This window comes from Bombus affinis, chromosome 9 (assembly GCF_024516045.1).
Source record: "Bombus affinis isolate iyBomAffi1 chromosome 9, iyBomAffi1.2, whole genome shotgun sequence".
Classification (NCBI taxonomy): Eukaryota; Metazoa; Arthropoda; class Insecta; order Hymenoptera; family Apidae; genus Bombus; species Bombus affinis.
Window position 1 is genome coordinate 366,224 of NC_066352.1, and position 24,795 is coordinate 391,018.

Consider the following 24,795-nt stretch of genomic DNA (forward strand, 5'->3'; position numbering starts at 1 on the left):
AGATTTATATGAAAAGATAAACTGTGAGAAATAAATGCATATAAAAATTGACGAATGACCATCAACTAACCAATCGCGTCACGCGGTAAAAATATGCTTCACGTGAAATCAACCATTGGCTATACATATGTATGGCAGAATAGTAGATACACGACCTTTCGACGCTAGTTTGTCACATGTGGCAAAATATACCGCGCATGCGCCATAGTGTATAACGATATGCGATGTCGCAGTATTCCACAGATCATGATTCCGCGTGCCGGTGCATCGGTACCTATTCTCTGTAGAATGACTGCGCATGCGTTGAACATCACAAAGGGTGAATGTGCCTGTCTGCTTTCGTAAGGCGACGTTGCCATATCGTTGAATACATTCGAGGCTTGCCAAACGTTCTTAGCGTTATTCGTTGGTGGATAATAGTGAACGATCAACCGATGTAGTCTGATATAGCGTTTATAAAGATTTCTTTTCCGAAATTATCTAATATATTTCATACGTTATTGAATATATGATTTTTTTTTAATCTTTTTCTGAGAACAGAAGATAAACTAATACATACTTAAAAAACGTAAAAGTAGTTGTTACACATAATTGTAATACGAAATAAAATTATGTGTAATACACATGTATTCAATAATATATTTGAAAATTACTAAATTAAGTTCTTCTATAAATTGATATCTATTATTTGGTACTAATGTTTTGTACACTGTAAACAAAATTGATTATATTTTTTGAAAGAGTATAGTGTGTGCCGCAGCAACTAAATGAATATTTCAAATCATTCGGAATTATAGTTTAGTCTATATATAGTCCTAGCCTAGCTCATATCCAAGAAATATGCATATATTTTCTACTATTAACAACGATACCCTCTCTTAACTATTTCTATTTGAAAATTTTGTAAACACATATTAATGATATTAAATCTTTCAGGCAAATTACGAAACTATTCACAACATAACGATTCACAAAAAAAAGAACTGTATATTTTTAAATTATCATAAATAATTATCAAATATATAAATAATTTCAATAATTATTATCCAGTTACTAGAAGGAAAACTAAACTTCAGTGATTGTAAATTAAATTAATAAAAAGACAAAATATAATGTTAAGAAACGATTAATGCTATAAAAACGACTATTATACCACAATATTAGCCCACAGTTATGCACGATATATTTTTCATATTAATGAATCATTCGATCTTTCTTAATTCCTATTTTTTTTTCTTATATACAAATTTATAATCGCAAATGAATGACAACTTTATGGATTTTCCTAGACTATGAGTTCCCGATGATGTAACGGTCACTGACCCCCTCCTCCCACTTCTAAAATCTTCTCCCTCCCATGTATCACCTACTCTTTTTCCCTTTTATGAATGATGCGCGTGCGATAGAATGTTATGTACGTACATACATAGGTCACGGAGAGAACGATAACGTGATATGCACACATAAGTTGTACATATGAACCTATACAGGTTCAATGATGATGAATTTAATACTTAGGTGAGAAATAAAATACCACCTTTGGGAATAAATAACACTGTAATAGATAAGATGTATAAAATTAACTGCTGTTTTCTGTGAATCATTTTCAAATCAATCGTATCTTTCAGACAATTTCTTAAATTTGAAGGACAGTAACAAAATTAATCTAGAATTTGTATATCTTACAGTTGACCAGATGATAAAAATATATGATGATATTTTTCATGTCACTCTTTACATTAGAAATAATAGGGATTTTAAAATAATTAAAGAGAAGAAAGACCATAACATTTAGATAAAAAAGTAATATGATAGGTTAGGGTATAAAACATGGCGGGTACATCTAAAATATGAAAACAACATAAAAAGCGTCTAAGTACGTATCATATAACGCCACATACATCATGCCAAAACGAAACAGAAATTATTACTACACCATTATTACTATTTATCAATAACACATATTCTATATTACATAAAGTTATATCATAAAATACCTACATAAATAAAAGAAATGCAAAATTCCACCTGCGATAACAAATGTTTTCAATGTATACATATATCTTATGAATTTCATCGCAATTGTATTACCATCGCAAATAATATACTCAAGATAACAACGATAAAACTATAAAAATGTATGATTAATTAATTTTTCGACAAAGTCTAGAAATCTTTGAATTTTTAAATAAATATCTATTTTTAAATATTATATCTATAATTTTCTACATAATCCAATTTTATTAAAGAATTAAGTGTTATATTAAGAAATGTATTCTATTTTTGTTTTCGTCTGAAAGAGAATTGCAGGAAATAGAAATCAGCGTAGCCTTGAGCCCCTTCCTCCAATTCTACTTTTCGTTCACGCCTCCGTTAATGTCTCTGATTCTTTCCTCACTTATTTCCTCTTGAAAATATGTCTCAGGTATTTTAATGTAAATTTCTTAGTCAGCGAAATATTCATAAAGTTTGTACAAATATTTATAAGAATGCTATATAACCGGCATAATATTTTGTTGATAAAATTGATAATGTCTTAAACTTTCACATTATGAATTTATATATACGTAATTAGATGCAACACGTTAATATTATTTTCCTTTGCTTTTTTTTACCTATTCACAGGTAAAAAAAGTGCATTTCCGCTATCACCGCCATCTTTTATTCCCCGTCATGCGACCTACTGTTAGCTTTCTCTTTCCCGTTGAACAAATTCCTACATCTATTACCATTTTCCACCAATTCAAATACAAATGAACAATAAATTATTAGAAAACAAATCGAAATTTTTAACTTGCCAATTTATTTAGGCTACCTATTTTATTAATAACCTCGTATTTTTTCAATGTAATTCATTATGTGTAAAATAAAGATTCTAATTAAATATCAAAATCAAACATTGTTTCAAAAACAGATTGCAATAAAACAAAATTTTTATTTTGTTGTATATCTATTTCTTACACAAGCTTTGTCTATAAGTGACCAGATTCGTAACTCATAATGTAACCCATAGTATGTGTAAATGTATAAATGTGTAAATGTGCGTGACATATACATGTACTGCGTTCCTTCGTATTGTTTGGTTCATTTGCACAATCCTCACACCGTACCTAACCTAACTGATTTTCCCGCGTTTTCCATATTATTTATTTTATTCTTTATGTACGTTACTAACTATTCTATGTGAAATTTCTGATACGCGAATTATTGTTAATTAATTAAATTTTGTATGTTAATAGTAAAACTGTAATTACTATGCTAATAGTAAAAACTGTAATAGGATAACACCATAGGATTTGATATTTATGGCAGAGCAATATCACGAGTCACTTAATAAACAAAACAATTTACAATGTTTTTCTATATAAAATTCATGATATAGACATTGGGGAAATCACTTATATGACTGTAACTGATGCCATTGTTAGAAACGTACTATACTAATACGAGAATGGGCTATAATGTAATGATATTGTTCATGCGAGGAATAACGACCAGAAGCAACAGAAATAACTGTGTGGACTTACTTCATCATGCAAACGGACAATCTTGAGTTTCAAAGAAATCTTTCCTTCCCACGTACATTCTCCATTCACACATCTGGTACATCGCGTTCCCAAAAATTGCGGCTTTATTTTAATAATTTCAGTAAAATACACTATACCATCGTCCATATATATATCTCAGTAAACTACAAATTGTAAATGTAAACCTTGCAAGGTTAAAAATCAACGTTGCACGTTGACGTTTGAGGTTAGAATCGACAGGTAGCAGTAGTGGTAAAATTGGGAGAACGCATGCGCAGTACACCGAATGAATGTATGTTACGCACCCAACTTCAATGTTCTATCTGCCGCGTATTTCAAGTTTCAATATTTGAATTTATACAATACAGAAACCATTGCAATATATATTAATAAATATAATTAAATTTTTAAACAATAACGGCAATATAATAATAAAACATATAAAAAAGAAATAAATGTGATAATAGTTACACTATATTATTTCTAAATTTCTTCTAATAAAAGAAAAATTAAAAAAGAAAAATCTTTTCTGATATCCTACTATTCAAATTTAATTATAAACAATTACTCAATAATTAGAATCCAATATTATAAACTTATATCTTATATAAGGTAACATAAATAATAGAGAAAGCAATAGTAGCATATATTATCATCGTAATTAATATAAGCTGTATATGTAAATATGAACATTTACTTTAACATCAACGCCCACTCAATGTGCTATCTATATTTAATACTTTTATCTCTATAAAATTTCAATAAATTACACATCATATGATATGATAATATATCAATGCATTTAGGTCCAATTTTGTCCAATCATTGTACCAATATATCATACTGTCATACTTAAGGCTAAATGATCAATGAAAATAACTGAAAGACAACAAAAACAATAATTATTCTTTCACGTAGCGTATTCCTTTACGATTGCATTATAGATGCGTTTCATCAAACGATGTGTTAAGTCGTTTTTCGCGCAGAATTAAGCGCATGCGAGTAACTTTTAATTATATTGTACACACTACACGTGAACAATATGGTGTGCAATGTGACTGCGATAGCAATACAACACAGACAAGAAAGTAACTTACCTATGTAGCTGTACCGGAGTAGACCTCGCGGGTAAATGCTGGTTATGCGAGACCGGTGGTTGTGTCTGACCTCTGCCAGGGGTCGACGTTACGCCGACCAGTGAGTGGCCATGGGGTCCGTGAGGATGACCGTGGGGGTGGGCATGTGGGTGTGGAGGATGAGAGTGGGGGTGAGGATGATGATGGTGATGCAAATCTGCCCCCACTGGACCCACCGGGCCCACCGGACCCCCCACCCCCAGTCCGCTCACTACTTGGACTTGCTTGCTCACTGTCTCCATCACCCCTAGCGCATTGTGTACTGGAAAAAATACATAAAAATTAATTGGAAACGTTGCCTTCGTTTTTTATCTTTTTTAAAATTCCTCCTTTTTATATTTGTATATATAAATTAGTTATTTATTATTGTTCATATCGGTTGTTAAAGACTTATCAATAGTTTCATACTCGTGTTTGACTATTAATTACTTATTTATCTTACTAATAAATTTATCAATATATATTTTTAATATAATATAATATATATTATTATTATATATTGTATTTTATATTATTATATACTATATACAGTTATCCTTATAAGAAAGGATTCATAAATTGGAAGCAAACATAGATTATTTGACGTTAATATAAATTGTATAATTTATTACATTTATCTTTCTTTCCCTCCTTTTTACCCTTTCTTTCCTTCTTCTCCTTTCCTTTCATTCGTTTCCTAATATGTATATTTTAATTTTACCCGACAGTATCAATAATATCCCCTATTTTGTCAACTGCAATTAGATAACAACATTTCGATCAATAATTTTATAAGTTCGTCACAGACGCGCAATATCACTAAATGTTATCGGTCTCAAAACATCTGCGGAACCTCCTCTTTTCATTATGTTGATATATATGCTGACAAAAATACTTAAGATACGTGTGTTATTTAAGTTATACTTATTATAGAATTTAAGTTGTTAAATCTGAGCCATAAAACATTAATTGTATTTAAATGTAAAAGATTTATTATATATTCCACATTTTGCGACAAACTTTTGTGGTATTATATTAATCATTATAATAATAAAAATTTTTCAATTTAGTAATAAGATTAATAATGTTGCTGTGATTCCCAAAAGATAAATTTAGAATATGTCACGATACATTTTCTTTATTTGTTAATTTGTGATGTGCAGTTGGTAAAATACGGAGATTAGACAAAAAGGAAGGTCATGAGAATGCTACACATTAGAAAGTATGACAGTGCACATCAAGCAAGACACAATGCCATTATCGGGTTTACGATGGGAGCGTACAACGTTCAGCTCACCAATATTTTTCAGATTTTTACACCGATGAATTATATGCCCACTATATGTGTATGTTACATGCGTAAGTTGCTCTTTTAGAAATAAGTATTTTAATTTAATAACTTTTCTAAACAAACTACAATTATATTCCTGTGATTAACTTTTATTTACGATGTTCAATATTCATTTTTACTTACGTTTGTTACAGACAGTTGCTATAAATTTTGCTATTCTTATCATATCTAGTATCTAAAGACAATACTAAGATATAATCATTAAAAGATATAATCATAATCATAACTAGAATACCCATACTCCATAGTAGATATAAGGAATTAGTCAGTTTTGTTTACAGAAATATAATTTTTAATATAACATAATTGTTAACGCGACTGAGCAAAACTTTTACAATTTTTGCTTCCGGTATTCTTCTAATAAATTAAAAAAATAATTCATTAATATGTTGATAACAATAAAAACAATACATGTATGTAATCAATGTACGTGTGGAATAAATTAATTGAAATGATTAATTACGATTATTTCCGTGCTAAGTATTGACTATTAATATTTATTACGAAACAGTAAGCTTGATTATGTAATAGTACTTTCGTTCATTATTTTTTAATCCAATAATTAATATTACCTTTTATCGTTATTTGCTATCTACGCTCTTTAATTAATAACGTTTTCGTTAAATTCATACGTGAATTATAAATAACAAATTAAATACATTGCACAATTTTTCCTTTCCAGAATTATTACAAATTACTTTGAACTGTTTTCTTATTTTCCTTCTTCATTGCCTTTTCCTTATATACTTTGAATACGTTTTATAAGATAATTCCACGAAACTCGTACATGCGTGTTACATAAAATGCGCAAGTATTAATTATTGTAGAATACTATACTTTAACTACTTACACTTTAAAAATATGTAGCTTTTGCAAAACTTGATTTTAAAGTAAATGAATGCAAAGTATAACATTGCTGATCGACTAAGTATGTATAAGTCACGTTAAAGATAATTAACAAGTAATAAATAGTTGATAGGTTGATACCGAATGTCTCAATCGAAATGCATACATTTGTATGTGAAATAAATGGTAACATTAACGCGTGATCGTGGTACGCCATCCTTAAAAAGAAGGAAAAAGTTCACAAGGACGTCAACAGCTAGCATCATCAAAGTAACGGTACTGTAATGACACTCAAAGAGAACCGAAAGCTGTATATAGAAACGGTTTGGAGTATGTATAAGCCAAGTAATAATTGGAAAGCTATATATCAATATCAGTAAGCAATAATTTTTCTTTTATTTTCCCAATGATAGTCTTTCGTTAAAAATATTATTAATAAAAGTTATAACTGAGACTGTTAAAAAATGCAAGATCCAAAATTTGGAATTTATAAGAATTTTCAAAATTCAATGTCTCCGTCGATATTAATAATTAACAAAGAAATTTGTTATACTATTGAATAAAAGAATTAAAAACTCGATATACAGTATTCTAATTTTAAAAAATTTATTTTACAAGCATGTATATTCTTTAAAAATGTGTAATATATCATTTTATTTTACTCTAGACTCTAGGTGAATACATATATATATTTCTCGGTAGTGAGATTACCACAATGAGATTTCTAATTATACCTCACGAAAGATATCAGACAAGCAAGAATAGCAATGAAATAATTCGGAGAATTGCATACAGCTGTATTCCCACCAATTTACTATGTCAATTCTTGTAAATATAGTTTCCTACGAAAGCTACATCCTCGTTTCTGGATTTTTGCACAAACTCGTAAATTGACTAAAAAGCTTGCAATAATTAGTGATAGTGATCCTTAGTATATTTTGTTTATTAAGCGTTACTCACTAGTATCACTAGTATCATATTGCAATGTTGTAAGAATTTGTATCATAGCTATGTCGAAAGAAATAAATGACGAGAATCGTCGTGATAAAGTTGTTTGTAAAGATAATTGTAAATAAAAATAATCACGACCTCCTCATGGCCACTTCAGGGAACATCGTAATCCCTAAAAACGTGATTCTTGAACTATAAATTAAGAGTTAAAGATCTAGATTAGGTATTCTATAAATATTGTATCAATCAGAGATAAGTTAGAAGCTACATCTATTTTCTTAAGCTACAGTTTTTTTGGCTAACATAAAATCTGCAACATAATTAAACAAAAATAGAACTTTGGAAAAATCATAAATGTTTATGTTAGAGGAATATCGAATGTAAATATATTTTACGAAGTGTATTATTCGTGCTCTAGTGTTGAAAATCTTATAAAACTTCTCGTCGATACTGTAGATGAAATAACCTTTATATGAATATATAATCATAATAAAAGGTTGTCTTCGTGAATGAACGTGTTAAATAATATTTTCTAATTTTTAAGTTACTACGACTTTTAATGGCCTAAAGAACCATTCAATACATAAAGTCAAGATATACTTCACTTATATTTATTGATAAACTCAAACACTTGTCGAAGTCAAATATACTCCAAAGACTTTTTAATTATTTTGATCACACACACCTTTTTCTTTTTTAATTTTATGCATATTTTAAACGCTGTTTTGTTAAGTCATATTCAATAATTTGTTGTTATCAGTTTCATAATCAATTAATCATTGTTATTAAAGTGTCGAGTGGAAATATAAAAGATGAATAGTTAATCTAAATAATCGTTAGTCGAGTTAATGGATAGTTATTCTATTAAATATATAGTGAACCAGTATATATCTAGTACAAAGAAAATTTATTGTAGTTTTTTTTATCTTAAATAAAACAATCTTAATAGGAACAAAAATAAATTATAAAATCAAAATCAAAGGAGTTATTTGATTTGGGTATGACTGTGTATCATTCTTATTGCTTCTTCACGATAACTGTGTTCATAGTTCCATGAGCATTACGAAGTACGTGCTTCTAGCGTAAAATGCATGCTGCATAATAAGATCATCAACGTGGGTCATCAGTAATCTACGCAGCGTTAAGGAGAAGACATAGAAAATCATCGCGACGTACAACACGTTCGAATGTACAAAATTAAAAAACCCATTCGTGTACTTCTACTGTTGTCAATTTGTCGTTAATTGAAAATAGTCTTTCATGATATCATATAAAAGAAATATACCTTCATGTCTTCATTAAGAAAAAAATTAATTCTACTCTTGACTGCCAAAAAACTGAAAGCGAAACTTTCATTTTAAAATATTTTATTGGATTTCCAACAAAAAGTAAGAGTAATATATCTACATACTAACCATCTTTTTTAACGTGATGCCTCCTTTAACTCATATATAAATATATGTTTACATAAATATAACTAATGCTTAAGAAGCTTATTAAGAACCAATACATTAATTTTCATTAGAAGATAAGTATCCTGCAAAGAGCCAAAGATATCTACCTTTTAAAACAAAAGTTAAATATTAAATATATGGGGAAAAAGCAAATCATAAAAAAACAAAGCAGAATTTTTAACGTCGTAAAGGTATAAATCCACTGGTAACGGAAAAACAACTTACCGGTAATGACGTCAGCTGTGGAAGGTAAGCCGGATCTCAAATTTCCCCCACGAGTAGTCAATCCGTGCGAGAATAATTCACCGCTTCAGTCTCGAGTGCAAATCACGTACATGTGCGCGCGTAATCACGCACACATGCGTACGCGTGCACATATGTGAGTATACTAACCGATCTATTTATAAATTCTATATCGACTTTTTAAAAACTTTTGCGAAACACGCTACTCCACATTATACTGTACGTCGCGCGAACTTTTTGCTTCTCTTCTCACTAAGCTATTCCCTTCGTAAACTCTTTCTTTTTCTTTATCATTTCCCTCTTGCTTCCACTATTACTCACACTGTCTTCATTTCTTCGTTGTGACGTTGTTGTTTCTTTTTATTTCTCGTTACCTCTTCCTTCTTCTCTGTTGTTCGCTCGTTGTTTCTCTCTCTTTCTCTTCCTGTGTTAGCTTACATACACTTTCATGCGTTCCACGCCACTCGGTTTCGTACACTCGTAACACAACTTAACCGACTTTTCAAATTTCTTTCTTGCGCTGTTGCTCCAGCGACGATTTCTGTAGATAACAGTTGGAGAAATATCAAATTAGTATCTGCTGTTTAAATCTTCCCGCTGAGTTCAACACACATAAAGGGACATGCGCGCGCATTAATACACGCGATTATGACTTTTGTACAGAATTTTTAGTTACGGTACTACGAAGGTAAAATAGAGAACCTCGAGTGTTAGGATTATGAAAAATTGGAATTGAAATTGTTTAATTAAATTGTACATTTCTACTACGGTTTTCGAATTTTTATCTTAAGAAAATTTTTGAAGTGGTTTTTCCATATTTTCTTTATACTTACTAACTTAAGAAATTTTTTAATCTAATTAGAGATTTTAATACACATTCTGTTGAAATATCTATAAAATGTATTTTCCATTTTTGTAAATATCTCGGAAATATTGAAATAACTCACAATCGCCGTTCACATGCTAAAACATGCTATAGATTTGGTTGCACAAATTTTTCCTATATTTCGTACATGTATCGAAGGAACAGCGTGATTTAACACTCGCACGGCCATCGATAAGTCTTTTCAAGCTCGAGAACTAATTTTCTTTCATGTATCTTCTTTTTGAACTTTTTACAAAGTATGATAAGAAAACATGAGCTAGAGTTTGAATAGCATGAAGTCTGTTGAAGAAATCTGTGAGAGACTCAATATGATCAGTTTTTTAATGACAAGTCTAAATAACAAAAGATGTGAGAAAACGATTTCCGCGATAAGAATATACATATATTGACTTTATCTTTAATGATGTCATATTTAATCCAATAAACTAGATATCTCAAAACATTTGGTAATCCAAAAAACAATGTGCCATTGTGGATATAAAAATACTTAACTTTAACTCTCCTTTGACTATAGTCGATTTCTGGAAGTGTTATCTATAACCTATATATAAAACAAATATTCAAAACTACTATACAAAATAAGCACAATTACATAAATAGTAGTATCATAAGATATAGATCTAAACAGATCCAGCGACGGCCATGCGAGTGTCCAGCACCGATCGTCTCAATACATGTATGTATGTATTTAGAAAAGTATACCTTCATTATTGTGGGGAAACGCGACGCGGCTTCTATACGACGAATTTTCATTTGCATTATCCTTCCAACGTTTTAATTGCGTATGTCACCATTATACGATATATACTTAACGAATGTTACTCGATCGAGAAATAAAAAGACTTTTCGGTAATCAACAGAGAGTAGAACAGTATATACATATATAAAATAAATGAGTGAGAGTCGAGTCAAAGAGTTTCGAGAAAAAGAGAGAGAGAGAAAGGAAACGAGGTGAAACGAAACGAAACAAGAAAAAGGGGGAAGGGATGAGAGAAAAAGGTAATTGTGAAAGATGCCGCGTTGCCGTCGCTGCGAATGCCAATTTTGTCTTCTTTTAACCGACTGACCCTATCACCGATTAGGCGGAGCGCGTTGCACTCCACTTGTTCTCACAACTTCCGGTTCAGCTGTTCGCACAAAGGTCCGCATATCTTTCAGTGCCCCGCTCTCCACGAGAGTCTTGGTGGCTTCTATCTCTCTGTCTCCCGCTTTCTCTTTCTCTACTAGTACTCACAAATTAGTGTGAGTACACCTCGCTGAAATATAACTGCTTGACAATGTCATCATCACTGTTGCCACGTGGCTCACACTTAACAACTTCCACACTATATTCCACTCGCGGTTCATCATTGCCGTTAAAACTATTGTCATATCCGTTTTTCTTACTGCTAGTAGTGTCATCTGTATTTATTTCGGGGTTGTCGTTCCTACTGCTGCTACCGCTACTACTGCTGCTACACCACCCGTTATCACTCCCGCAATAAAACAAATTTATCGTCAAACTCGCTTTCATTATGCAGTTCTTCTATCGTGTGCTATTATCGTGTTGTTTTGTTGGTTTTACTTTCGACCCGATGTTCCTTCGTTTCATAGTAGCCTAGCACAGTGCGTGTACGATGCACGCACCGTGCACGCTTCCGGTACACGTGACCCAGCGCGCTACTAAGAGAAAGAAATTGGATGACTTTCAAGATGGCAGAACGAGAAACACATACGCGCACAGTTTCAGCGCATACAGCAACTGACGACAACTGGTTGCACCAAGGATATCCGAATCGATGTTGTTTTCTTCTTAAAGTTAGTTTATGCCATTCGATCCTTTCTTTCCACTACTAACGCTATTCTTCTTTTGTTTCTTCTGTGTACTTTCTTCGTTTCGTTTCCATTCGTTTCTTAGTTTTTTTGTACTCTTGGAGTTAATAATTTTGTTCTCTTCCTCTTCTTAATGTTCAACCATAGCTTTTAATTTGGCGGATGAATTACTTGGCATATAGGGACATTTCATCTTTAGACATCAACTCGTTCTTGAATCTCTGTAGCGGTGATAATGACAGCAGCGGCAATATCCCCGGCAGTGTTCCTGTAAATAAAACGTAAGTTATTGATATTTTGCTTATTTGTCATAAAGAATACATTATTTTAAAACAACTTTATAATTCATAATTTTGTAACGATTATTAATTATTTGACTACGAATATCTACAATATCTTTGAAAGAGAAATATGATACATATTTTACTATATGTACATTTATAACTTATATTAATAGAATGAAGGAGAATTTCTTAAGGATTCAAATAAATGAAGAACTACAACTTAGATACGAAAATATACTTTATCCTAACGAATTAGTAAACTTATTTGAGATTTTAAAAGTAATAAAAATTCTCTTTGTGACCACATGTATAAATTACTATTGAATAAGAAGAGAACAAAGATCTTGTAAGATAGTAAATCATACTAAAATGCGTTTTTCGTACATAATTGTACACACCATACTAATGCGCCTTTGCGATTAATATTTGACCAGCTCCTTCCAAAAGATAATTCTCCTATCTCTAAAATCATATGTCAAATAACAAAAGGAGAAATTAAGGACTTTAAGCTATATCCTCATGTATAACCTACATGTAACGTAATGAATATTTTTTCGCTATAATCATGAAAGATCAGAAAGATATATGAATCACTACTTAAATTTTAATAATTATACTTCATTATTAATACCATGTATTACTTAAATATTAATTATCGTCTTTAAATAACAACTGATATTTAAGAATTTACATTTATGAATTTGATAAAAGTAAAATATTTATTATATATTTAAAATAAAAATTAAACGCGTGCGCAATAAATTCATTCGCCTACATTGAAAAATACATCACGTTTAAAATCAAAATATGTCATCTTGAACGCAGTGGAAACGATCGATCTTCGTAGTATGTATACCACAGAATTATGTATATATATTCCAGAAAAAATTATATCAAATATACATACAAAATATTTATATTGGAAAAAATAAATAATAATTATTTCATTGAGTAATAACAAATAATAAGCTTTATTTGCTATTGTATGTTAGATAATATCGATATTTTGAATGTGTGTGTGTACTTAAGCTTTCTATAGATCTAATATAAGAATAGAGGTCTTTTACCTTGCAAGGTAAAGATATAGTTACATTTCATGAAGTGCTAGTAGCGCACTTATAAGACTTGACTTATGAAAGATTGCGAAACAACAACGTTCAGCCAAAAAGATGGATGAACATAAACACGTTACATCAAAACTCTTTCGTAACAAGATATAACGATGAAAGTCTCATAGATAAACAAAACAAATAAAATAGTAACGGGAGAAAGAATCGAAAAAAAGTAAGATTATAATTTATCGCACAGATGTATAACTTACTATATATAACTTACTATAACTTACTATACTTTTATATACTACTATACTTTAACTTACTACATATTAATTAATTATATTGTCAAAGGTAATAAAACTTTTATAGTTAAGGTTGTCAGTAAACTTATACAAATAATTGATTTCTACGTCTTCTTTAAATACATTCACATAATTGTTTCAGTTTAAACAATTCCAAATAACTATGTTACTCTATAATATATTTCACAAATATTTAATGTTTAATTTAATGTGAAATGTGTGAAATAATTTTATATTTATATGTAAAACTGAGCTAAAACCCTGATCTGTATTTTTTTGAAAGTCTATTATTATGTATCAAAACTGGAAAAATTTACACATTGAATTCAAGCCTATGTAGATAACAAGAAACAAAATGCTCCTTGACTTTTTCCCATGTAAAATCACGCATAATTTTATCGTAAGCAACATTGAACGCATTGCAGATGTGTCTATGCCTTAAAAATAAAATGAATTTCTACGTAACAGGCACAACAAAAGAATAATCTAGTGCTATGTACTAAATCGATATTTTTTATTTTTAAAATTCATTCACACACACATAAAACTTTTAACGATACAACTTCATAAAAAAATTACATTTTAGTGATCTATATTTATATATTTATTTTAACTATCGCCTAAATTTTTTGTAAATTTAGGATATCCTTTTAGAACGATATTATTCAGATTATGACAATTCTAAGGAAATTCTGGATGTTAATTTAAGTTCTCTTTAATACTTCCTAAGAAAATGTATTAGTAGTCTCTATGAAAAAATATTGTCAACGTAACTATTGAAATATATGTATCGTGATCGATACATAGATAAAGTATATAAGCATTATTCTGATTTAAAAAGTATTTTAATTTGTGCTTTGTAAACGTATATACTTTTTAATCAATCGCATTGTAAGGACACAAATTAATGATGCAGCTTATAATGAAATTACACTCGCGTATACAATTAAGAGATTTATAATCTCAATTTTTCAAACTATATAAAGTTTATGCAATCTTTAAAAAAAGGTATGATTACATTCTACCCTGAAAATGTGGTTCCAAAACCTGTTACATAACTTTAATCAGCCATTTGAACGCGTAATGTATAGGTAAAAAGTTAAAACCAGTTTATACTTCCGAAAATAAATATTCTTCACTAACATAAATATAAACATAAATCTTATATATGGCGTATTACACCATTTTGCCATATTTTGCATAATTAAAAAAAATTACATAGACATAGGAAGTTTGAAACATTATTAAAAAATTATAAAATATTCTGAAGACGATAACAATACATTTATAATTACTGTATTATAAGATAAGAATAGATTTATCAATCTAATGATTAGGTTTTAATACCCCATTTTAAAATGGTCACTGTTTCTAATGGTCATTGATAGAATACTTAATTACAGTAAAAAATTAAATTATTATCCCAAGAAGATCATTTTAAGTTTGCTTCATCTCAATGAATTAATCAACTCTTCCTCAACTCTTTAGTTCATCACGTGTACTAATACATGTTTAAGATACCTCTTTTCCAAACCACTCACATATAAAAGTCTAGTGATATAACATCAAGTTGTATAGATGTAAGTATTCTTTTATCCATATTTTCTATTTTTGTTATAAATTTGTAATACAACTTCAAATAACGTATGTTTAAGCAATAATTTTTTCTTATTTATATTCGTTGAAGATGCTAACCAATTTTCGTTAGAAAAAATTGAACCACTTTATGTTGATTATCTGGAGGAAATCTGGTAACAAATAAAAAGTTACTAAAAGCGACAATGAATATCCTAGAACATCACTCTTCTCGTTAGTATTAAAACTAATAATAACCAATACAGCGACGTATAAAGCGTACAATAATTCATTCCATTCCCGCGCGCGCGCTGAATACATTCCATCCGAATTATTATTATCTTGCTAAACCTAGAACGGTCGATAGCTCCGCAGTCGTTGTGACTCAAAGTCGAGCCGAGTCGAACCGAGAAGAGTCGAATCAAACCGAACTGGACTGTACTTTTGTAGCGCGTCAACGCGTAAAAAGGGCGAGTGCGAAGTGATAGATCATACCAATAAAAGGACTGTATTTTGTTTCAAAACTCTTCTGCGCATCCCGATACGACTTCCTAATTATATCACTGCTATATCGGAAGATATCTCGAATTATTTAAAAAGTACTTTTGAATCATTATTTTCAGAAACAAGAAAGGCCAAAGTATAGATTAATTACTAATAAAATTACTGATTTTATTAGTCACGAGCTGGCTAATTATTACTATAATATGTAGATTACATGAAGAAATTGTATAATAAATCAAAGCATAGATTTGTACATTATTTCCATTCAAAATCAATAAAATTTATTAAACTTACTTTTAAGGATACTTAGATACCCTATTAGTAATATTTTGAATACGATTTTAAGTACTAGAACTAGAACCTGCATATAGTCAGTATCGTTATCCATATTACTTTATTCTTTTGCTTTTGCTTCTTAATAGCGATCTATAGATGACTTCACTACTTTTGAACCGCGTTTGCAACGAGAATATGGTTAAAGTATATTTGAAAATATGTCATCGCGTTTATTAATGCAATAAACATACAGCAATAAAGTATATAGAACTTCACCATAATCCATTTTTTATGTCTATGACTTCATACGCAATGCGCATATACATAAGGAAAATAACCGCACATTAAAGGAGAAATACACACACACACACACATACATACAATATATTTTGCATGTATACATAAATTTAGTTCAAATTTTTTTCATTTCTTTCATTTGTTTGTACTTCCTACATCAAATTTATGAATATTCAATGATATTTATATAACATAGACAAAATTTTTCATCGTTAAAGAATCTGATTCCAAAAATTGCATAATTCAGAAACTATACGTATTCGTGTTACAAGATGGATTATATAAAATGGTGGCCACATGCGAAATTAAATATGTACTACAAAATTTTGCGTATACAAGATGAGCCATGAAAATGGTACAGATGTATTATACAAACACGAATATAAATAATTTGTTCCTTTCCTAATGTTATGGATAAAATAATATTACAAATAAAAATAAAAAGAAATAATCTTGCTTGTCTATTATGACTCATTTAGAAGTAATAACGAGTTATAGTACACTCCTCGCGCGGAAATGTACAAAAATGATTCATATTTCTAAGCCGAATAGCAAACAAATTTTTTAATTTCTCAGTAATCATCACATTTAGAAACAAATATAGTAGTAATATGAATAACAATCAAAGAAATATGAAACAAGAAATGATATTAAAAATTCTAATTAAACAATTTTTCACGATTTTAGTTTTTACATTAGATTACGATATAATTTACTGGTGAAGTATAAATTTTTATTCTTATTTAAATATTGTAAAGCAGTAATTTTATATATGTATAATATTAATATTAAGCATTTATATTCTAGATTTTTGAATAAATTCAATGAAATATACCTAGAAAATATTATTAAATATACTTTATGGAACATAATTTCATATTGATTAAAAAACATATAATTTACTAGGAATTTACAATATTTCGTAGATACGATTACAGAATAACAATATGTTCCAAAGTTTTTATGTAATGTTACACTACTTTTTCATAATATTAAAATTGTTCTATTTCATTGAGAATATTCTTTAAAAACTGAAACTAAGTATTTTTTGAGATAATACAGAACTGGTAAAACAAACGAATGACTCACAAATATTATTACAGACATAAAAAATACATAGAAGGCACTGAAAATTTCACGAAGATGTTTTAAAATCTGTTTAACATAAATGGAAGAGAAGTGTTTCGATTTTTTGTAGTGGCTTAACCTGAATCCTTTTGATTTTAAAAATCAAAGTAAATATTTAAAAGAGATGTTTATAATAAATCTTTCGTAATAAATATTGGAAGAACTATCCAGTACCGAGAATTTATCAAGAAGAAAACTAGATAAACTGCAATCACGAAAGAAATATTTTATATAAAAATAAATAAAATTTTGAAGTACACGACATGACTAATTTTCTATGTCTGTACTGATAATTCTACACATGATTATCGATATCGACATAAAATTAATAGCAATTCTAGAGTATTTCTTTTATCTGAATCAAACAAATAAGGAGGACTATCCATTAACAGCAAGACGCAAAGGGTAAGGATACAACGTGTGAATAATATTGCAAAATATGCGAAATCAAAATCAAATTCTGCGAACGCAGAAGTGCAAAAAATCCAAGTTAAAATCACAGGCTCGCGCTTGATATGAGCAAAAAGTCGCAAATCGAAAACTAGTATATTGTGTCAGCGATAATGTGAGCTAAAGTGTGAACCAAAAGTCGTAAAAGATAAAAATAATAGAATTACATCCTGGACAAGTAGAAAACTTAAAGGGCAAAATTAAAGTCACAATCTAAGAATTTCCTTTCATATGCAAAAATCGCAGAATCTTCTTCAAAAAAAGCATAAAAATGAGAAAAAAAGTCAATTTCCAATCAATAAAAAAATTCAGAAAACTAAAATATCCAAAAATTAAAATTGCAATATAATCATCGCATTTTGTATGAGTTCAAAGGAATCTATCATTTCAAAGTTTAAAATTTTCTTCCGTCATCTTGTTCATAACAATTAATTTTATCCCGATTTCATTTTTCACAAGCCATCGTATAACTTATTTCAAGAATAAAAAATAACATAAAAGAAATTCTATTATTCGTATTCTAAAATTTAAAAAATCTAAGATTAAAAAGATTATATGAAAAAATTAAGTGTAAAAAGAAGAAAATTTCAGAAACACAACGAATTAGAAAAAAAAAAAAAAAAATAGATCTCGTTTACAATTCGAAAATTCGAAGAAAATTCAAGCCGAGTATTTATTGAAATATCAATACCGCAGCATCGAACTGTTCTACCCGATCAAAGTACTTTGCAGATAACTGATAAGGTACTCGATTCTCGTACGGTTCACTTACATAACTGTAGGCGTGTACTCAAAATTAGATAGTCGACATCCTCAATCGCGATTTTGAACTCACTTTTCGAATAAGCAATAAAATTTTGTAAAGCTCCATTCGCAGAGAATCGACTAAATTCAGTGGAATTACATGCATATGTGTAAGGTTAAGAGAAACCGTTGTACCACGAAGTGGAAAGTCTTCAACTTGAATCGATTTAAAAATAGAGTTAAACCTAAATGTCACTAACATTGAATAAAAGAAGTAACAAGAGTGTAGCAAAGCGAAGAATCGTTTAGAATCTCTTCTTCTCTAACGCATATGTAGAAACGAGGAAAATCAAAGAAATTGGTCAGTGTTTAAATAAATGAAAACATTCCTTTAACCAAAGATTTTCGCAATTATCAGAAGAACTACCATTTTTTATCACTTAGCTAAAACATTATAAATCACAATGACTAGTCTAATTAAAACGTAATATCATCGCTCACGAGAGAAGAAACGTTAAGGAAAACAAAGATTGATATAATGCAAACGAACGAGACACGTCATCATAGGTTCAACAGTTGCGATCATGAGTTTGCTTGTTCCCCAGGCGGTAAACGTTTCACGAAAGAAAGGGTTGATCGTGTTATAATTCATCCATTCACTATATCGATAACATTTCTTTTTACATTTTCATTTTTCGGACATATAACAATTATATAACATACGTACGATTTTGTTCGTTAATTAATCACACGCTGCACGTTGTTATCTCTTCAAGTTCACACGAAAAGTGGTCGGAATAAGATATCGCCTATTATTAGATTCGCTATTTCAGGATCTTGAATACTCTTCAGCACTCTCACCACTGCTCCGGGACATCATTATAAAATGCGATTCTCGTGTATCAAAGGAAAGAACTTTGCGAGGAACACTTGTGTTGCGATATATCACGAAAACACACAGAGGTTCGTTGAGACGACACTTTTTTAAAAATCGTCGCAGGCAAAAAGAAACACGAGTACACGAATCTAAATACGCAGGTAGCCAGAAAATAGAAGTAATACACTCGGTCGGTAACTTCTAAACACCATGGAGCACCACTTAAACACGTTATTCTTGAAAATCTTAGAACACAGGTTAAAATATGCGTGAACGGCGACAAGACTTGTTTGGGAACTGCAAGAAGAAACATGAACGAGAGAACATGTATAATTGTGCCCGAAGGGCCGAAGAACAAGTGAAACAAATAAAACTACTACGGCACGAATAAAATGAATCGATGAGAACGACCAACGAATGAACGAACGACCGATTAGAACGCACTTCAAATGTTGCAGATGAACATTACAAACGACGTACACGGACAGCACATATTACGGAATCGTTTCCAGCTACGATGCTATCAGAATGCATGGATTTCACTATTGTACACTTCGTAATACCACTATATAACTGTTTAGGCTTAAATACAGGTGCAGATGTATTCGTTCTCTCTCTTTTTCTATTATCTCCTCGTTTATCTTATACCAAGAATAAACAGAATAAATATGAAAAGGAAGAGGTGGTAGAAAAAGGTAGACAGGGGAGAGGAAAAAAGGATAGAATGTGGTTTATAATATAAATGAACACTATAAAATTAATAGTATATGTAAGAGACTAATTAAATGTATCATACAAAGGAGTATCACTTTAAAATATTATTCAAATCAGATTAATTCTAAGGAAATGTTCACAAATAAATACTGAAGCATTTTTAAAGAAATCAAATCTAACTTCCGAAGAAAAAATATTGCCAATACAAATGTTGAAACTTCACTAAAAATTACTCATATATACATATGGTGTTCTCAATGCACAGATAATTCATTTTGAATATTCCGGTATAAAGTCAAAAATAGTATTCTATCCGAAAATGAGAAGAATAAATCTGAAGAAAAGAGTGGAAGAAAGGTGGGGGAGAAGAAAGGATAGAACGTACTATGCAATGAGAATTAACAGTATATGTACACAAATTCAAGCATAGCTATACAAGAGAATAAGGATAAATTACACACATTTACGTATATTGTTGAAAGAAAGGAAGATAAAAGAAAAGGATTGTGTATGTGTGGTCGTGTACGAATGTATGTACGTATACATGCGCACGCGCGCTCGTATATGTGTATGCGTGTATATGTAGATTTGCGCGTATGTGTATAAGAGAAAGAAAAAAAGAAAAAAGAACCTGAGAGACTACGTTTAGGCAATATTTTCTTCTACACCAACATTTCTTTTCGTCAATCACTAGTTATTTAAGAGTTTCTTACACTCCGTCGAGGAGCGTTCAACACGACCGGGGAATGTATCGGTTAGTTTCACCACACACATTTCTCTTCTCTTACCCGAAACTAGTCCGTGCGTATATTCCAGTTGCGACAACCTATGGTGATTAAAAAAAGCACTCGCGTCTCACATTCGCGACCCCAACGATAAGGGTAAGTCGAAAATCGTACGGTCAGTCCAACGTTTTCAGGGCCGCCAGGTTAACGTCACGAAATCCACCGACACAACCATAGATCCCAAACGGTGGACGGACGGACGTAAGGACGGACGGCTGGCTGGCAGCAGGCAAGGCGGAATCACAGAGAGGTCCGGGGGGAGAGGCATTGAATGCGGCGGGGTGAGGGTAAAGTTTCTCGGCGAGGGGCAGGTGGGGTTATAAGGGGACGGGGACGTGCGAGACAAAGTGGGGGGAAAACGAACGAGAACGAGCGAGCAACCGAACCGACTGACGACGTAGCGTCGCGGGGGACGGAGGTCTACGCTAGCTCAGGACCGTTTCATTCTGGTCCCCTCAGTGCCACTACTTCTCGTCGAATACACATTTTTCCTTTTATTTTCTGTTTTTTAATGTATATTATATCGTTGGATCTTAGATCTGTAAGGTAATATAGACAGAATTTTAAATATAGTAAATTAATGGAAAATATGAAAAGTTTATTTTAGATAATAACGGCATGTTGGAAAGAGAGATACATGTATACAACCCTAAAGATCTCCGCGACTTAAAGGTGATAGTTTAGAAACGTATTAACTATAATGTTGTAAGGTTTTACAATGTGTTGTATGAAATTGTTTGTGTGGTAAGTTCGTAGGATTCACAACACCAAGACTATAAAGTTTATGATAAAGAAATTTAAATTGAAGGTATATGAAAAAATATATAAATTTTGTTATCATACGAAGTGGAATCCTCATGCACATAAATACATACATAATCTTATGATCATTCAAATTCCTGAAAATATATTATTGATCTATGAAATTTCCATGAAAAATTATGAATCAGTTATTTTAATCACTAATAATTCTAGTGTTAACTTACATATGTATATATAACAAAACGCTGATATATGCAAAACGCTATTGTATGTATGTATGTATGTGTGGATAAAAACTGCTTTTAATTGACAATTAAATGTAACTGAGAAGAAACACTGGAAAAAGTATCATTATTTAACAAAAACGTTTGATCTCATGTCTTGATGAAAAAATTAAGAAATGTTAGATCGAATGTTCAACTTCATCTTTCTATCATGAATTTATTATTTCTGTCCAACTATAATTTATTATGATATTTATAAAAATTTTTCTTTTTATGACAAGAAACTAAGTCCTAGTAGCTATTCCAGTAGCGTATATACATTATATCTACATTTTTTTCAAATTTTATTGTTTACTATTATATATTTCATTATTCGTGCTGTTCGATATACATATTTCAAGTACAGCTATTTACATTCAAACCAAATTTTCATTCATTTTTGTTGCGCGTTCTTTAATCTAGGCTTTCACTTGGAATTTGGAATTTTTATGAACTAAATAGATAATACGTTAGTACCTATTTAATACGTTCGGTAAAAATGAAAAAGACAATGACAAATATACTATGCCATACAAATACTTTAGATATTTTATTGATATAAAATGATTCAATGTAAAGTACGATGAGAAGTAAAAGATGATTATTCGAATGCAGATGATTTTAATTCTAAAAAAAAAAGTAGCATTATAGCTATAATAGTAGTAACTTTTAATCTTTAACATACATATCAAATTTCTTTTCTTACATATTTAACTAAAACATATATTCAAGAATATCTATATTTTACAATGTAACATAGAACATTCGTCTTCGAAATTTTTCATTCTTTAGGAAAGATACACATAGTCAGAATCTTCCGAATCATTTTACTAAAATCTTGAGATAGAAAATGGAATTAAACCAATAACAAGAATATGAAGAGTTTGTTATCAAATATTATACTTTGCATCATTTATTATCATCAATTCAAATAAGTGCAAGAAATTCTTCTTTTCTTAAAATTCATTGATAATTGCTCTTATCTAACTATACTTTAATCTTGAAAAAATAGTCATATCAGCGGCAGTTGGTGTATTAATTTCTACTAATAAAATTCGACTTTCAAAAGCGTAGGTGCAAGTAAGTTAAGAGCGATGTATACGGCACTGTATCGGGCACAAGCAAACTCGCTGCCTTTGCGGCCGGGCAGAAGGGAAGAGAAGGGTTGGGTAGAGGGAAGAGCAGAGAAATGAAGAGGAGAGGCCGGGAGGGGCTGTGAATAGTACGGGTAGGGATGTCGGCCGTTGTCGGAGGAGGGTATATGGTTGATCCTGGCCGCGCACATATGAAGGTACGAGAGAGACGGGTAGAGCGTGTGAACGAGCAAAAAGGAACGGAACAGTGCAAGAGCCCGGCAACGATGCATTACTGGCATACGCATGGCAACGTCGCAAAAGGTTTCATGGACGCCAAGCAATCCACCAACACACAAGTATACGGAGAACGGCAGACCAGAGAAGGAAAGAATCCCGTTTTACTGAGTTGAAGGAGATAGAAAGAAGAGGGAGAGGGGGGGGGGGCAAATACACGAGAGAATGAGAGATCTACCGAGTCTTAAACAGGCTACGAAGTTTTCCACTGATCTCTTGAGATTTCAGAAAAACGTTTGACATATTCTAAATACATACATGTATTTGTATATGTACGCGTACGAAATAGTTTCGTTTCACTAACTTACTTCACGTATATAATATACATATTGCATACTCAAATGTATTATTATCCATACATTATATCATTTCCCTTATGCCAATATCGTGAATGTACGATTCAATAGATTATAGAAGTTCGCGATTAAATATAAAATAGATGGAATGATGAATCAAGTAGAGTATAATCACTGTTGTTATACTACGTTTATTGTGCCACGTTCAATATTTTATATAATTTATAGAGTCGAGATTTAAAGACATTAAGTTCGCTTCATTACCGAAAAATAAAACATTTGTACATTCATCATTTTGGCATAAGGGTTTCATCATTTATTATACATTTCCTATTATTGTGGTATGCTTCGGTTTCGAACTTTACCATATTACAACATGGAAACATATAATAATTATGAGAATAGTTTCTATATATAATAAATAAATTGCATGTTAATAAAACGAAACTATGTAGTAAAATATATTAGTAATCTTATAGATTGCGAATGTTTGAGCTTTTATGAGAAATTTAAAGATGCAAAAATGCATGTACAGAATGCATATATAAATGTAAAAATAAATAAAATATTCGAAAAAGTAGTCGTTATAATCTTAGTGGAAGGATCAAACCTTTGCCTAGATTTTATATCATTGAATGTGTTCATAAAAATATGAATTTACATAAACACCCATAATCTATTTATAACTTCAAAATTTTTGAATCTAAAAAATGAATTATTTATCTTGTAACCCAGAATTTACAGTAATGCTTATACCACACAGGCTTATAATGCAACTTAAAATTGATGAAAATATACTTTAAAGTATATAAACAAATCCAAAAACTTAAAAGTTTGCAAAACAAGAAAACGATGAACTATTTCATACTGCAAATTTAAAATTTGTTTCGAAATAAACGAAATATGTAATATGGTATATCTGTAAAAC

The 24,795-nt window shown here is 30.5% G+C and overlaps 1 protein-coding gene across 15 annotated transcripts in view; it reads right to left on the reverse strand.

Annotated features, from left to right (window-relative positions):
* LOC126920137 (nuclear receptor corepressor 2) overlaps positions 1 to 21,431 on the reverse strand; it is a 60,642-nt gene extending 39,211 nt beyond the window's left edge. For 3 of the 15 annotated variants that reach the window (XM_050730111.1, XM_050730105.1, XM_050730108.1), the window contains exons 1-4: positions 19,528 to 19,974; positions 11,076 to 12,453; positions 9,470 to 10,028; positions 4,625 to 4,925 (exon numbers count right to left, since the gene is read on the reverse strand). In XM_050730111.1, coding sequence (XP_050586068.1) covers positions 4,625 to 4,905 — 281 coding nt within the window. In that variant the 5' untranslated portion in view covers positions 4,906 to 4,925; positions 9,470 to 10,028; positions 11,076 to 12,453; positions 19,528 to 19,974. The other 12 variants (XM_050730107.1, XM_050730106.1, XM_050730100.1 and 9 more) reach the window with 11 other exon arrangements.
* Between the last annotated feature and the right edge of the window lie 3,364 nt (positions 21,432 to 24,795).